The 17,407-nt window shown below is 36.8% G+C and overlaps 3 protein-coding genes across 5 annotated transcripts; 1 reads left to right on the top strand and 2 right to left on the bottom strand.

Moving 5' to 3' along the window:
- Nucleotides 1–412: 412 nt before the first annotated feature.
- Nucleotides 413–6,662, top strand: LOC124844140 (ion channel protein). Of its 2 annotated transcripts, none has more exons than XM_088116445.1 (12): nucleotides 413–955; nucleotides 1,384–1,452; nucleotides 1,539–2,156; nucleotides 2,351–2,533; nucleotides 2,706–2,765; nucleotides 2,864–3,067; nucleotides 3,650–3,772; nucleotides 3,944–4,042; nucleotides 4,632–4,826; nucleotides 5,480–5,572; nucleotides 5,686–5,952; nucleotides 6,145–6,662. In XM_088116445.1, exons 1-12 carry the CDS (start codon nucleotides 581–583, stop codon nucleotides 6,361–6,363), a joined length of 2,505 nt encoding a protein of 834 aa, XP_087972571.1. In that variant the 5' UTR covers nucleotides 413–580; the 3' UTR covers nucleotides 6,364–6,662. The 2 variants fall into 2 exon arrangements, with proteins under 2 accessions (XP_087972571.1, XP_047176977.1); XM_047321021.2 differs by having other exon boundaries at nucleotides 415–955; nucleotides 3,524–3,772.
- A 1,383-nt stretch (nucleotides 6,663–8,045) lies between these two features.
- Nucleotides 8,046–9,929, bottom strand: LOC124844145 (glyoxylase I 4-like). 2 transcript variants are annotated; one of them, XM_088091690.1, is made up of 4 exons: nucleotides 9,797–9,929; nucleotides 9,628–9,711; nucleotides 8,428–8,735; nucleotides 8,046–8,333 (listed from the first exon to the last, which is right to left on the bottom strand). In XM_088091690.1, the coding sequence occupies exons 1-4, from the start codon at nucleotides 9,817–9,819 to the stop codon at nucleotides 8,242–8,244; spliced, it is 507 nt and encodes a 168-aa protein (XP_087947816.1). In that variant the 5' UTR covers nucleotides 9,820–9,929; the 3' UTR covers nucleotides 8,046–8,241. The 2 variants fall into 2 exon arrangements, with proteins under 2 accessions (XP_087947816.1, XP_047176982.1); XM_047321026.2 differs by lacking the exons at nucleotides 9,628–9,711; nucleotides 9,797–9,929 and adding an exon at nucleotides 9,279–9,560.
- A 5,952-nt stretch (nucleotides 9,930–15,881) lies between these two features.
- LOC148198871 (uncharacterized) lies at nucleotides 15,882–17,135 on the bottom strand. The gene has a single exon (XM_088115938.1). The coding sequence runs from the start codon at nucleotides 17,133–17,135 to the stop codon at nucleotides 15,882–15,884; it is 1,254 nt and encodes a 417-aa protein (XP_087972064.1).
- Nucleotides 17,136–17,407: the final 272 nt, after the last annotated feature.

Here is a 17,407-nt window from a genome sequence, read left to right as displayed (position 1 = left end):
TTTTTAGTTCAACGGTATTAAAAAAATTTCTGTTTATTGTTATAAATATTTGTTTTCACTACATTAATCATGTACATAATTAGAAAAATTCACGTTCTTAAAATTAAAAAATAATAAATAAATAAACATTTTTTTATTAAAAAGGAACTAAGAGACTAAGGATGTGTTTGGTCAATTAATTAATTTTTTTTTCCACTTTAAAACATAAAATTATAGAAGGTAAATGGATGTTAAAAGTGTAAATCCATCTGAAGGTAATAATTGAGAATAAATGTGAAGAAAAGTTGATTGAAAAAAGAAAGGATGAGAGTGGAATCTACAACAACATGAAAAAAAGTGAAAAAAAAAAACACTGTTGTAACAAAAGGAGGTCAGAGAAAGAAAGAGAGAGAGATAGAGAGAGGTTGTCTGTTTCAGCTTTTCAACAACACAACACAACACATTGTTTTTCTGTGTAGATCCCACACAACACAACCCAAAGCAAGCGAAGGCAAAGCAGTAGTGGTCAGCATCAGAGCCCCACACACGGTATAGGAATATCTGTCTCTGCTGAATTCAACTCAAGTGGAGAACACTAAGAATGCTAAAGAGCAATGAGGAACCTTCCAATCTCAGTCTCAGGAAGCCACCCTTGAAGCGCAGCAAGACTATTGCCAATCCCAGGCACACAACCTCTGTCTCTGTAACTTCTAATACTCCCCATTTTCCTGTCTCTGTCTCTGATTCTGACGAGCAATGGAACTACCCTTCTTTCCTTCGCACCACCACCAAGAAAAAAAAACCATCTTTCAAACCTTCCAACACCCACAACCTCAACCTTCCCAAACCCTCACTCGTTCCACCACCACCGCCGCCGCCACCTATTCCTGCTCCTCCTCCTCCTTCTTCCTCCTCGCCACCTCGTTCACAACACACCATAACTCAATACTACAACCTCTCTCCGATCTTGTATCTGGTTAGTTTAGTTATTAGTTATCTTAGTTGCCTGTATGTGTTCTTTCCTTTTTCTTTTCTTTTTTTTCTATTAAATTCTCTCAGCTAAACTAATTATGCCATGTTTTACTAAAGGGGATCAACAATTTTCATAATCAGCTACCATCTTTACTTACTGTTTTTTCATTATCATAGCTAAGTAAGATCCCTTTCTGGAACCCTCGGTATTCTTACCTATCGATGCTTCTAGAGACTCTTGGCATTGTATGATAACAAATATTTTACTATACGTTTTCCCACATGGCTATTTTTGAGTAAATTATTATGGTTTTCCTTTGTTGTAAGCTGGCTTGGCAGAAAGTTATAGACTTTAACTTCTCTTCTGTGAGATGAGATAATTTCTTTCAATACTTCATTCAGATCATCTGAACCTTTCCTTTATTGTGGCAGCTTGTTATTACTTCTATTGTTTTTGTACCCCATTCCGCTTATCTACAATATAGGCTCAGAAAATTGGAGGTAAGCTTGTAATTCTAGACATTTAGTATGGTGTTTAAATTCTTATTTATTTTGGTTAGATTGTTTATTAGTTTCTTCTGTTGCAGAATGAGAAACTTCACCTGTGCTGCGAAATAGATTTTTGTCCTGAAAATAGAAAGACATCTATCGGAAAAGGCGATGGTTCATTTTCTTATGTCCCGAACACTGACAGTAGAACAGTTGCTTTGTATATTGTGGTGGTCATCCTCATTTTGCCCTTTGTGTTGTACAAATATCTTGATTATCTTCCTCATATAATAAATTGCTTGAGGAGAACAAATGATAACAAGGAGGATGTACCATTGAAGAAGAGAGTTGCTTATATGGTAGATGTATTTTTCTCCATATATCCTTACGCAAAGCTACTTGCCCTTCTCTTCGCAACTCTATTTCTTATAGGATTTGGTGGTTTAGCTTTGTATGCCGTGACTGGCGGTAGCTTTGCTGAAGCTCTTTGGCATTCTTGGACTTATGTAGCCGACTCAGGAAATCATGCTGAAACTGAAGGAACCGGACAGAGGATTGTCTCTGTCTCAATTAGTTCAGGTGGTATGCTGATATTTGCTATGATGCTTGGACTTGTGTCAGATGCTATATCAGAAAAGGTAGATTCTCTCAGAAAAGGGAAGAGTGAAGTGATTGAAAAGAACCACATACTCATTCTTGGGTGGAGTGACAAATTGGTAATCTCCTAGTCAGTTCCTCACAAACTGCTTTTAGGTTTTTACATTTGACTTGGAATATTATGTTGACTATCATGTTGACAGAATTTGTTTGATATGATAGTTCATCTGTATTAGTTCTGTAAATCTGATTGCATCATTTATTTTTGTTCATAAGAAGGATGTAGATGTTGATGATTGATGCTTGATTGCAGGGTTCACTTCTGAAGCAGCTAGCAATAGCAAATAAGAGTGTTGGTGGTGGTGTTATAGTAGTGCTTGCAGAAAAAGAAAAGGAGGAAATGGAAATGGATATAGCAAAGCTTGAATTTGATTTCATGGGGACATCCGTGATTTGTAGAAGTGGCAGTCCTCTTATACTGGCTGACCTAAAGAAGGTTTGATGGAGTATCTTTGACTCTTTGTTCTGCTTTTGGGGGGAAAGTATACCTTTTTATATAATCTATTTGAATCATATAATATGGGGAATGAGTTTTGAGCTGTTTACCTATACCTTCTTTCTTCCCAAAAATTTCTATGTTCTCAAATCTAATTATTAATTATCCACAGGTTTCAGTTTCTAAGGCACGTGCAATTATTGTATTAGCTTCAGATGAAAATGCAGATCAGGTTATTTACCTACTCATTATTCCTTTGTTATGTTGTCTAACACTTACCACGGAACTTCTTCACAGTCAATTTTTTTTTTCTCAATTCTCTTTTTCTAGAGTGATGCACGTGCTTTGAGAGTTGTTCTTAGCCTAACAGGCGTAAGGGAGGGCTTAGGGGGTCATGTTGTTGTGGAGATGAGTGACCTTGACAATGAACCTCTAGTGAAACTTGTTGGCGGAGAACTCATTGAAACAGTTGTTGCACATGATGTAATTGGGCGTTTGATGATTCAGTGTGCTCTACAGCCTGGCCTTGCACAGGTTAGTTGGATAATTGTGTCGTTCATGTGAACTAGCTTTCTTCCACCCACCCTCAAGTGGTGTTGCACCCGTTTTTGTTCATGTATGTAGTGCTTAAAATAGCTAGAATATGCTTACTAAGTCACATACGAATGCCTCAAGAATCCTGACTCTTACTGGATGAACTTCTTCACGAACTATTTTCAGTTGTAATATAAAGCCTGTTTACCTAGGCACTGAAACTGGCTACTATTTTTCCAGTGCCTCAAGAATCCTGACTCTTACTGGATGAACTTCTTCACGAACTATTTTCAGTTGTAACATAAAGCCTGTTTACCTAGGCACTGAAACTGGCTACTATTTTTGCAGTCCTTGATAGTGTATCAAACTTTATGAAATTTATCACTTTTCTCTACATTTGGTTTCCATGTATGGTGTGACTCAGCATCGGTTTACTTGTTTCCTTCTATTGGCTAGATATGGGAGGATATTTTGGGATTTGAGAATGCCGAGTTTTACATCAAAAGGTGGCCTCAATTGGATGGTCACTTTTTCAAAGATGTATTAATTTCATTTCCTGATGCAATACCTTGTGGAGTTAAGGTTGCTGCTGATGGGGGAAAGATTATCATCAATCCAGATGATAGTTATGTTCTGAGAGATGGGGATGAAGTCCTTGTCATAGCTGAGGATGACGACACTTATGCTCCAGGTCCTCTTCCAGAGGTTATCTTTCCGTTTCAACTTCTCTTATGATTTCCTTATTGGAAAATATGCTGATTTGGTGCTTAGAATCTTGTATATGTTGCGCACTCTCTTGGATTTATTAAATAATCATAGTATTAGTAGGTGACTTGTGCATTACCTGGTGTTTTTAATGTTATATACTTTACACAGGTATGTAAGGGACTTTGCCCGAGGATACGTGATCCACCTAAATTTCCAGAGAAGATACTATTTTGTGGCTGGCGCCGTGATATTGATGATATGATCATGGTAATTCTCTTAATTGGATATGCTATACTATGGCCTTACTTACATATCCTTACTTTTTTTGACAATTGACACTGCTATTATGCACCATCCTATTGATGTTTTGAAAGGATTAATTCTCTTATTTAATAGCTTTATATACTCTTAACATGAACAACAGTAGCTGATATTCTTTTGGCTAAGATCATCAGGTTCCACTGGGCCACACCCTGTGGTACTACTATGTGGCAATGTCTTGGCCAGAAGGGCTTGCAGTGGGTTTCAATCTGCTACTAGCTGGTGTCGTTAGCCATATTTCCCAACTATTCTTTTGTCTTAATTATGTGAACAGGTTTATTGAGTCAATTTCCAGAATCTAGGGTTTGATTTTCTTAAAGGAAAAAGAAAACATTTAACTAATATAAAAATATCTGAAAACCTGTTTTATGAGAACTAAATTCTGAAATCTTAAGAATACTCTGACTTGTGGAATGCTCAGTGATGGTAAATAATCACTGCTTTAATCTAACAGATCCGTCTCCTAAAAATATGTGAGTTGACTGGTCTAAATTCATAATCCTCTGATACTACCTTAATCATTGTTGTTTAAAAGGTTTTAGAGGCACTCTTGGCTCCTGGTTCAGAGCTTTGGATGTTCAACGAGGTCCCCGAAAAGGAAAGAGAGAAGAAGCTTGTTGATGGTGGACTTGATGTTTCTGAGCTAGAAAACATAAAACTTGTCCATAGGGAGGGGAATGCTGTAATTAGGCGGCACCTGGAGGGTCTTCCACTGGAGACTTTTGATTCTGTAAGTTTTGAATCTGTATCTCTTCATATTTGTAGTATTTCAGGTTTTATATGTATTAGTGTCTTTAGGAAGGAATCCTCCAGCACTTATGCACCATGTGAATATTAAGAGGCCTGTGTCATATATAACCAGAAGGTAAATCCAAACATAAGTAGATTACAAGATTATGCAAATTGATTCGATAAGAATTTCGGATAAGTGATTGATTATGCTTCCATCTGACCAATACCTGCTTCCTTTCAAAAATAGAAAATTTAATTTGATTAGAAGGATTCAGCAGACGGTATAAAATATCCATGCTGTAAACACATAATTATGAGCAGCAACAAACGCTAGTCTCACTAGTTGAAGTTGGCTCTATTAAAGATTAAATTGCGAAATATGGCAAGCTTATATATCTACATTTTTTATTTTTGGTTGCGGGATCTTTCTTAAAACTCTTTAAAAGCTTTATATCATGTTTCGCTCGGGGATTTCCCTGTTTCATTTCTAGCATTCTAATACCTTGCTCAATTTTCATCATTGTATAGAAGTAAAATTATGAGCAAAGTGTTGAAAGGAGATTAAGTGTAATAAGATACCTCTAGATTAAAGGAAGTCAAGCAAGGTAAATTAAAATTCTCTTCAACTGTATACTAACTCTAAGAGGACAGATCCTTATTCTTGCAGATGAGTCAGTGGAGGACTCTGTTGCTCACTCTGACTCAAGGTCTCTAGCTACCCTTCTACTCATTCGTGACATACAGGTATCCAGTATGGTTGCATCAACTCAAATTAAGGATTTTGTGTTCACATCACTGACTAATGTCTCATTGTTTTATGAACTGACTTTCTAACAATCCTCCTCCTCTTTGTGTAGTCAAGACGCCTCCCATACAAAGACACGAAGTCAACTTCTCTGAGGTTATCCGGGTTCTCTCACAACTCTTGGATCCGTGAAATGCAGCAAGCTTCTGATAGATCAATTATAATTAGTGAAATTTTGGATTCTAGGACTAGAAATCTAGTGTCTGTCTCCAGAATCAGTGATTATGTGTTATCTAATGAGCTGGTTAGCATGGCACTAGCAATGGTTGCCGAAGACAAGCAAATCAACCGAGTTCTAGAGGAATTATTTGCAGAGGAGGTATCCCACATTGAACTTATTCTTACTGTCTCTTGCGATATAGATTTCAGTTCATTTTCAATTTCTTGTCATGTTTAATTTTCCAATTTCTAAACTTCTGGTTTAGCATTTGTTTTAAGTAGATTTTGTTTATGCTTTTGGATTACCAGATCAAAATTACTTATATGTTGGACTTTTTATTAACTTATGCAGGGAAACGAGATGTGTATCAAACCAGCAGAGTTCTATTTATTTGACCAGGAAGAACTGTGCTTTTACGATATAATGATTAGGGGTCGAACAAGAAAGGAGATTGTTATCGGCTATCGCTTGGCTAACCAAGATCGAGCCATTATCAACCCTTCAGAAAAGTCAGAGCCAAGAAAATGGTCCCTTGGTGATGTTTTTGTTGTTGTTGCCAAAGGAGATTGATTTTCTTCCTTTATGCCGTGATGAAGATGATGATTGTTATTCATTTCAAACTAGCTGGGAACATGGAGGCTCCTAAAAGTTGAAGGACCTGAGATTTTACCCGTCAAAAGATTCTTCTAGATTTTGGTTAATCTCTTTATTTGATGTGGAATTATGTTTATAACATCACTGCAACTTGTAAAATAATGTCTCATATAGGTAACTGAGGAGGAGTTAAAGTGTAGAGTAACTCTTTAACATATATGTAGAAACTATGATGAACTCATTGTTCAATGATAAAAAAAGAGATTTTTCTGTAACCTAAAGTGAAAAGTCCAAATCAACACACCCAATTTTTAACTCCCAAAATAATTGATTGGGTTGGTTGGAGCCGTTTTAGGATTGGGTTAAAAAACTCATCTAACTCAACTATATATGGTTAGTTATATGAATCCTCCCTTTTCTTGCTTATCTTCTATAAATCTCATTTATTTAATTTTCATAAAGAGATAAATACATAAGCTTTTATCATGTGAAATTGGAAGAGAAGAAGATTTACTTCTACTAATGGTTGTTGTAGTATGTTGTTATCAGAAGAATGTAGATGAAATAAATAAACAGTAGAATGGTTCCATAGCATAGATTACTTCCGTGGCAATGTTGGTGATTGAGGCTACAACTCCAGAGATGGTCCCACCAGACAGCTCAGAATTCAATTGATACTAAGAGACTAAACAATCTATTAAAACCATTTTCTGCATATTAATATTGGACTGTCTAGCACTGATCAAACACTATAAAACTCTTTCACCAAGATTTTATTGAATCAATTCATTACAAGAACAAGAATATAAAGAAGATCCATAGTTGATAAGATACTCTTTATGAAAAACTTTGGATGCTACTATGAATAATATCCAGTATCCACCGTGGATGCTCTTTATAATGAGCTAGTAACAGTGGGCCACTATCTATAAAGAGGATGTAATTTATAAGATCACATGAATATAAAGAGCATCCATAGTGGCATATTTTATCATAAACATTACAGAAAGGCACATGAAGCTACAAGTACTGCCAGGTAAACTGATGTGGCCTTGTAAAGTCAACTATGTTACCACGTATGTATGACAACTGAGTGAGTTATTGTTGAGTACACTCCACTTCACCCCTTCAGCCTTTCACAGAATGTAATTAAAACCAAGCAAGTGTGCAATAAATAACTCAACTGCTCACAATAAGATAATAAAGAATGGTTGAGTGTGAAGGTTCAAGACACAGACACGTTCGCATCATCCTTCCCTGCTGTCAAATATGAACAACTCCTTCATTTCATTTCATATCTCTAAGCTTCTTTCTCACATTGCAACCTATTCACGCCGTTATTAACGTCCATCTATATTTCCACTCACACAATGACCAGTTCTAAGCTTTACTATTTTAATGTCTATTGTCATAGCCATGAAAAGAAGAAAGATCATTTTTTTAAATAGTTTAATGTTGTTGGCCTTTGAATGTTTACAAAGGCCTTCTGGGTTTTTGGTAGCATTTACATTAACTTCTCTAGAAGGATAACACAGTGTACTGTTTTTGAACATAAATATATACATATTTATGTGATTTTATAAAACTTTAGAGGATATTAGAGTAATTCTAAAAAGTGATGTATCTGTTAATGATAAGACTGAATAAATACTGCAAAATAAAAGACAAAAATGATGTATCTTTATACATAATGAAGACGACGAAATCCATTGTTGAGATGACAGAGGAGAGAATTACGTGTCTATTATACACAAACGAGAATACAAAAGATAATAGTATGATTTATTACTACTAATATTATATTGTGAGGACTTTGGTACAAGACAAAAAGGCATTCACACAATTCTCTTCTCCTCATATTGAAATCTTCAACATATCCATCATAAAATTCTCCATCATCAACTTAGATTCTTCAGCATAGAAGTTTACCTTGAATGTCTCTTTTCCTGCAAAACCCAAATGATCTAAAACATTAGTTCCTAATTAGGAAAGAAAGAGAAGAGAAAAGGGAGAGTAAAAAGAAGGGTTGCATTTGCATACCATAGTAGAATGAAGGGTGGCGCTGGAGTGGGCAAGAGGAAATTGGAAGCACAGGGAGATTCTGGCAGTTGCATATTTCTATCATATATCCATCTGGGTCATGGAAGAACAGTTGATCAACTTGAATTCCACCTTCTTCCACAACTGCTGTCACAAACTCAATCTTCATTGCATCAAGTTTCTGCATAATAATTTTCATGTCTAAGCATTGAAACGATATATGATTTTCCTTGGGGTTTATCTCTCTCTTTTCCACCGGAATCTTAGCTGACTCCAGTAGGTGAATGCCAATTCCATAGTTGAATAACCTGAACACAGTGTAATTATTATGATTTCAACCGGATTCATGAAAAAAAAGAAAGAAAGAAGCACTTCACAACATAATAAAAACTAGTTCAAACAGTATTCATTTAACATACCAAAACCAGTGCATTTGGACGAATTTACTTATAGAAACAGTAACAAAAGTTTAGAACTTGTATTGGGAGGAAAGAGAAGGAACGTTTATAATCACAGCGTGTATGTACTACATTTCTTCACTGAGTGAGTACTTTTCACCGAGCCAATTTAGTGCAAAAAAGAGTGTCGGTAGTTAAAATATATATAGTGTGGGTAAAAATTTGGAACATTGAATAGATATGAAATGTTGTTGAATGTTTAATCTTTGGTCTGTTGCCAAGAACAAAAAGTCAGTCTGCATCACAGAAATTGAAATTTGTGATGTCATTGTTAAGAGATCCAAACCAAAACCTGATCTGGTAGTAAGGGACATGTGGGAAAGCAGAAAAAAAGTAGAAAAGAAGTAAAAAAGAAGAAGAAAAGAAGCAGAAAACGAAAGAGAAGGAAGTTACCATGCCCCTTCAAATTTGAAAGAAGATGGTCTCTTGATAAGCACAAATCCAAGAACTTGTTCATAGAATTTGACAGACTCACTCACACTCTTGCATACAAAAGAGACATGATTTAGTGAAAGCAAAGGCAGAGGGGTAGCTGAAGCAGAAGACAGTGACCCTTTCTCTATCTTTCCCATATCTCACACTCAAACACCGACTTGGTTAAGGAAAGTGTTGTGTAATTGTGTTGTGTTGTTTTGTGTTTGTGAGGATGAAACCTTGCAGTGTGCTTATTATATAAAGGTAAGAGGACGAGTTTTATGCATACTTTACAGATAAAATGAAATTGGAAAACATCTGTTCACACCTCATCAATGATGATCTTAACAACCGCCTATAATTTTTCTCGCTGTCCCACCATGCCTCTGCTTGCGATGCAAAACGTGCAAACCTAAATTTACATCACAAAAAGAAACCATAAAAAAAAACAAAAAAAACTTGTTTTTAATTTCTTGTCATATTCAAATTTAACCTACTGTCTGGTTTTTCTCTGCCTCATTATGTCGGCGTCAGTGAGCTAACACCATCAAACCGCTCACTGTAACTGAGTTGGTAATTTTTTAAACACGGCAACACTTTTTTATATTTCTTTACTCTGTTTTTCAACACAGAAAACCTTATTTTTTTTTAACAGGGTATAAGAAAGAATGATAATTTACAAGAACAAAGAGACATACCCATCACCAAGATTTGAACTTTCAGATTTGGGATTGAAAATTTACAAGACGAAAAGGTGGGTGTGTGCATTTATCTCGAATGAAACAAAATGCTTCAAAAAACATCACACGTTTTACTTCTGATTTTTAGAAAAATGAAAATGTGAAAGCTTGGTTTTTTCATTATCCGCGTCATCTGATAAGAGCAAGGTGGGCCACGAGTGACAGAAGGAAGAATCTTTCTTCTGAACAAAATTGTGAAATTGTTTAAAAAATAATGATAAAGATATTTTCACAGTATCGTTTTTACAATATTCTAACACAATGAAATTAGTTCATATTAATATTTATGATTATTATTATTAATTTTTAAATAATTTTAAATTAATTATATAATAATGATATATAAATAATATTATTAAAAAAAATGTTTTTAAAGTATATTGTCTACGGATAACAGTGTGGTTTAAAGTATGAAAACAAAAAATATCGTGTGGTGGTGTTATTCTCACACGTTTCACATGTGATGTCTCTTCTGCAACACGTGGCACTCTTCATCATTTTATTTGCTACAGTTTGCATTTCATTATTTTTTTAAGCTAATATAATTCATTCCTTTCATTATTTAACATATATATAATATTTGAAGTCAAACTTATACATTACTTAAATTAATGTCAACATGTCGTTTGATTAATTGAGAACTTTTAATAAAATATCTCGAGTGAGAAAAAGTTGTACTTAATACTTTATAATTTGAGTTTATGGTATATAATAATAATTTCCTTTATAACTTTAGGAAGTAAGTATTGTTTTAAATATATAATAGTAGTCAGAAAAAAAAAACAATACTTAAATTAATGTCAAGAATATGTTGAAAGTTAGGGGTGTCATTCTATTAATCTGCGATATCTAAAAACTTATTCATGTAAAATTAAATAAAGTAATCATATTTTCTTCTCTGTGTATAAATGATGTATTAAGTGAAGAGAATAACTTAAACTGATGACAATTATATGGGAATTTTAAAAAAAAAAAAAAACTAATAACCTTACGCTTACTTAAAAAGAAACGAAAATGTATTATTTAATTTAACCATCTAATAGTTAAAGATTCGTTTTTTTCACTAGCATATAATGAAAGTATTATAATTTAATTTGATATATGTGTATTTATACACACACAAATATGTTTATATTGAGTTTCTAACTTATTTTTCAAGCCAAAAAATTTATTGACTTAATTAATAGTGTTCAGTGATCAATTTTTTTTCAATAGTTTGTATTTGAAGTGGTGTTTTTTGTAACATCCCAAAATTATACAGTCATCAACTATATACTTAGAATAATTACACGTATCAATAACCCAAAACAGTCTTAAAACACAGGGATCGACAATAACGAAAGAGGATGAACGACCGTAAATGAAGAATAATTTAACGAGCGCTTACAAAAGATAAGGACGAACGGTTTACAAAACAAATACCGAACGTCCAACTATAAACAAACCATAAAAGAGCGCTCGCTCACAGCCGCTCGCTACTCTAACTACACTAACTAGAACCGAACGCTCACTGTTCGGCCTTCACTTCAACTTCTACCAGATTTTCTTCAGCAAGCAACCCTTCTTCAAGCCTTTGTTCAAGGGATGCACCACCATCTGCTCACACCCACAACGGATGATCATCGCATTTTGACAAGACGGAAAATACATGGACAGTAGACAACACAATGGAAATGCAAGGGTAAGCTTATAATATTTAATTTATACAATCAACACATACATTTACATTTCAATTCGTACAAACAACATGTGACTTATCCAATAACAAACATAAAAATACATATATATATAAGACAGACCGTCCGGACTGTATGAACCGTGTAGCTACAGGCGTCCTTGCACCCGAGTGGTGTGGTAACTGGGAAACTCTCAACAGCTGCCACTCGAGGTAAATCCTTCGCCCCTGCTAAGTGAGGGATACGAAAGACCTCCTACCATTCCCACACATGACTACCCCCTTCTACGTGAAGATGAGTATCACGGAATATCAGGATGGACCAAGCCAGCATTAGCATGCCCACAGTCATACTTTACAAAACTTCAATAATCAATCATATCTGAGACGTTCCTCCTTGGAACGCTCGTTAAAATCCATTTCCAATAATTCGTTCAAAATATCATTCGTCCATATTAAACATTTCTCATATTCACATTTTCATTCTATGTTCCACTTTCTTAAATACACGAACGTTCATCACTCAATCAATAGGGACTAACATGTTACAGTACTCCTACATCCTCGTTTCTGAACAAAAGAAACGAACCATTTATCCACTCAATACGTTTCAACACTTAAAAATTTGAAGGTACTGATCTTAGAAGATATGGATGATACTTAGAAAAATTTTAAGTATAAAGACTCCAGGTAGAATCCAAAGGATACAGTCAGTAAGAAAATATTTAGATACACAACCAAATATGATTGGATTTCAGAAAACAACACTGCCAGTCAACGAACGAACGTTAATTAACAATTTGGACGAACGCCAGTTACGTTCGCTCAGAATTCAATGATAAGGACGAGCGTTCAGTTATAAAACCGAACCCTCCTTGGACGAACGCTGGGTCAATGACCGAGCCCAAATCAGAACGAACGCTTGGTATAAACCGAGCGCTATCTTGGACGAACGCTTCGGTATAAGACCGAGCGCCAATTGGGACGAACGTTCAATATAATGACGAACGCTCTGTAAAACGAACGTTCGACACAAGGTCGAACGACATTAAGGACGAACGCTCGACTTAAGGCCGAACGTCACGTATTTATAAAGTTTCAAATATTTATCTATACTGAGCTGAAACGAACGCTCATTCACTAAATTGGGGACGCTCGTTCTCGAGCAGAATTCATTCCAAATGAACGAATTCCAACTAAGTTATTTTAATGAAAAACCGAACGGTCTATGACCGTACAGTGACGAGCGTCATTCATAAAAGGGAAGATTAAAATTCCAGATTTCTCAAACTTAACAGAATTTTCCAGATTTCATTTTTCCAACTTTATAACATTCATTCCAGATTTAATTCACCTTCAACATCATTATCATACAGTTTCAATATCCAAATCCTTCCAAATATATCATAAACATACTCCATTCATACATAATCAATTCAACATGCTTTTTAATCAAGATCAACAACATATATCATACATAAAAGTCAGTGTTCATCCATAACAGATCAATCAAAACCAGAATTCATATCAGATCTCAGTAACCATTCATAACAGCTCAACTTCATGAAATTCATACATGCACAATAACAGTGATCATCCATACAACTCAAATCTTATATTCTTCATTCATGCAACTCAGATCATTCAACATACAGTATAAATTAAACATATAAGCTTCCCTTACCCGGATTGCAGTGAACTTTTAACAGTATAACTTGCTTCTGTCCAACTAGGGCTTTCTACCCGCTACGCTCTTCCTTACGCTCCTCAACTAGGTTTAACCAAAGAGAACTCAGAAACTCAGATTTTATTCTTTGCATGCAACTGAAACAGTGTTCCTAGAAATTCTAGATCTAGGTTATGGTTTGGAACTTACCAGTTACAGGATCAAAAGAGGTTCGGATCAAAACGAAGCTTACTGGCCCGTGAACGTTTCTATGGTTTCAGAAAACTGATTGAAGTTGAAAGAAGTGAGAAATGGTAGAGAGAAGATGAGAGTTCTTAGTGAGAAGTTGGAGAAGATGGAAGGTTCCTAGAGAGAAGGTGGGGAAGTCGTAGAGAGAAGGAGGAGAGAAAGAATTTTCCAGAATCAAGAAAGGAGTGTGCGTGTAGAGCGAGGGATGAGTTTTTCTGAGAATGCATGCCTTGTTTCCAGTGCCGAACGAACGTCCGCTCCTCGTCAGCCACGTGCATTCCACTAACGTTTTCCAGATTCCACTCGCAGTGACACCTGGCGTTCTCTAGTGAACTGTCGTGCTCTCCGAGTGACACGCAAACTGCGCTGCGTTTTCCCCACTCCAAACTCCATGCAGCGTGACACCTGGCGCAAGCTGTTGGAATGCTCCTCCCTGCTGCCGCCACGTACGCTGTTGAAGTGTCTAGTTCTCCAGTTGCCACGTGTACTCCAATGTACGTTATTTTCCAGGGTCTTACATTCCCTCCAACTACAAAAATTTTCGTCCTCGAAAATCTAGGTATATTAAAGTGTAGACGGAGTACTTTGTCCATGCTAGCAAACCTTCAACTTATCTTGTAATGTCGTCATTCTTCTCGTTCCAGACCACTTTCACCCATCTGATGGATTTTCACTTGAACACTAGATGGGGTATCTCCAATACCTACTGGTTGGATTTATACAATCGTTATCCTTAAATACGAACGTGTTCTAGTCCTTCTAGTCCTAGCACATCAGACGAGTCTCCAATATATAACCAAAGTGACGATGCGTGAAAACTAAATGAGGATTAGCCAATTGAGAAGACAATGATATCTTCATACGCTACCGTCCCAAAGCGTCTACAATCCAAGAACATTCGGCAGCAGCTTCCTAGGACAAGTGACTTCGTCCCACACACATGTCTTTAGCAATTCTTCAATGTTGACTGGTTCCAACTATAACGAACGGTTATGTTTGGGTAAGGACTAAAGATTTATGGGAAGATGATAAATTACAAGGGAACCGTGAAATAAGGAACCAGTAGATGATTTTGAAATAAAGAGACATTGGATTTGAAAGGTTAATGGATTGGTAACATCATACCGAACGAGAGAAATTATCATTAGGAAGAGTCACAAGTTTTCCAAGAGGAAAAGAATTAATATTGAAGTATTTTACTATTGGATTAGAATGTTGAAAGGATAAACAGAATCAACAGATGAGAGAGAACATAAAAGATTAATCTGAATATTCCGGAATAAATTGATTATGGAAACTAAGACAAGTAGATATATATATATATATATATATATAGCAAATTCAAGTAAAGGGTATAAATGACGAACGTTAAAGGACGAACTAATCCGAGCAGTCAAAGAACCCGACCCTTAACAACCTAGTATAACGGATTCAGAATAACCTTGGATATAAAGATCGTAGGCCAACTTTAAAAGGAACAGGATATAATCAAACGAATATTTAGTGCCCTGAGAAAGAGTGTTAAATAAGACCAAGAGTGGACATTTATTTACTGGTAATTTGGGACGAACGCTATTTAAGTACGTTCTGAAATTCAAAGTATGGACGAGCGACCGGTATAAGACCGTACACTTCTTAGAACGAACGCTCATTTCGAAACCGAGCGCTTGTTAAGAACGAACGCTCGTTTCAAGACCGAGCGTTATTAAGACGAACGTTCAGTGTCGAACCAAACGATATTTAGGGCGAACCCTAGGTAGTTGACCGAGCACAAAAATAGAACGGACGTGCTTTTAGAACGGACGTTCGGTGTTAGACCGAACGCTAACTTAGGACAAATGCTCAGTCTAAGATCGAGGGTTCACTTGGACGAACGCTCAGTATAATACTAAGCGCTACTTATGACGAACGCTGGTGAACAAAACCGAGCGGTCTAAATACACTTCAATTTATTTTCAATCGTTGGACACGCTAGGCTGAGCCGAACGCTCAAACCTAACCCTTCACACAAAGGACGCTCGTCTCAATCAGAATCCTTTCCAAATAAAAGAATTCTTATTCTAAGTCATTTTCATGGGATACCGAACGCCAACATCCCATTCACATTAAATCTCTCCTAAGTTAGTCAATTCTAGAAAATAACACTCTCACTAATCATAGTAATAAACATCTATCTCACTGGTCGGATATCTAAACTAACCCAATTGTTGGTGTTTACACTGTCTGACCGAACAGCTTCCTTATCACAGTAATTAAAACAGTGTACGGCAAGGCAATTCATACCACAAGAAAGTGCGGTGGATGAATATACCTGAGCTAGCCGCCTCCGCTCCAGTTATCGCATATACACGCCCAACAGCTTGGGCTCGTCCACCTCTCCCTTGCTGATTCCTTCCAGCGTTCGGTGGTCTCATCACCGCTCGACCACTCATGTTGCACTCGTTCTCCAAATGTCCATTTCGTCCACACCGGTTACAGTATTTTCCTCCCACCAACTGAGGACATGACGAACGGTAGTGTGGTCCTCCACACTGGAAACAAGTAACGTTCCCGTACTGTCCGGCTTGTCCAGCAGGAACTAAAGTTTGAGAACTGCTCGTGCTAGATGGCCGACTAGGACGAGGGTAAGGTGTCCTTCTCGGAACGGTACCTCCCCGGGATACTATAGGTCCCCTACTAACTTGTTGTTGCTTCTTGTGTTGTTCAGCTTCTGCCATATTTTTCTCCAAAACTTTGGCCCTCTCAACCATGGCAGGAAACGTTCTTATGCACAAACTTGAAATCATAACCTTCAAATCACTTCTTAGACCGTTCTCAAACTTCCGACACTGCCACTCCTCACTGGTTGCCATAGTATTGAACCGCACAAGATGTTTGAATTTATTGGTGTATTCGGAAACTGACATACCCCCTTGAACCAACTGTAAGAACTCAACTTCCTTTGCAAAACGAACGCTGTCAGGGAAGTATTCTTCATAAAATTTATTCCTGAAAACTTCCCACGTGACTGGTTGTTGAGCGTCCGTTAAGATGGCTCTAGCGCTCGCCCACCAGTGGCTTGCTTCTCCCGTCAACAAGTACTCAGTGTACGCTAAACGGTTCTCATCCGGACACCTCTTAGCATTGAAGATCCTCTCCATATCCCTTAGCCACTGGTCTGCCTCATCAGGAAGACCCTTTCCATTGAACTTTGCCGGATGATGTTGGAGAAAACTCTCCAAGCTCCATTCTGTAGCAGGCTGGGCAGCGTTAGAAGAGGACGCTCCTGGCGCGCCTCGGGTAGCAGCAAGAATATCCATCAGCTGCCTCTGAGTTGATTCTGAATTCACCCGCGAGGCCTCCAAACTTTGCATTGCATCCTGATTCTGCCTCATCAAAGCAGCGTTTTGCTCGATCAAGGTCGTGTTCTGTTGTTGAAGTCTATCAATCACAGTTTCCAATATCCTAGTGTTGTTGGACGTGTCAGGTTCACTTGGTTGGGGTGGAGGAGGTAGCCTAGGTGCCATTCGTTCTCTGAACACAGAGGAAAACGAACGTTAATTATGTTCCAGAGTTAAAATAATAATAACTCATTAAACATACAGTAAGCACACAGCAAAAACGCAGTGCACTCATAACCCTACAGCGTCCTTTAAGAGAACAAAACTGCTCTGATACCAATAATGTAACATCCCAAAATTATACAGTCATCAACTATATACTTAGAATAATTACACGTATCAATAACCCAAAACAGTCTTAAAACACAGGGATCGACAATAACGAAAGAGGATGAACG

Source organism: Vigna umbellata, chromosome 5, assembly GCF_029865625.1.
Source record: "Vigna umbellata cultivar VRB3 chromosome 5, Vumbellata_1.0, whole genome shotgun sequence".
In the NCBI taxonomy this organism is placed as follows: domain Eukaryota; kingdom Viridiplantae; phylum Streptophyta; class Magnoliopsida; order Fabales; family Fabaceae; genus Vigna; species Vigna umbellata.
The sequence above is the reverse complement of the archived record's forward strand: the minus strand, read 5'-3'. Positions and strand labels throughout refer to the sequence as shown.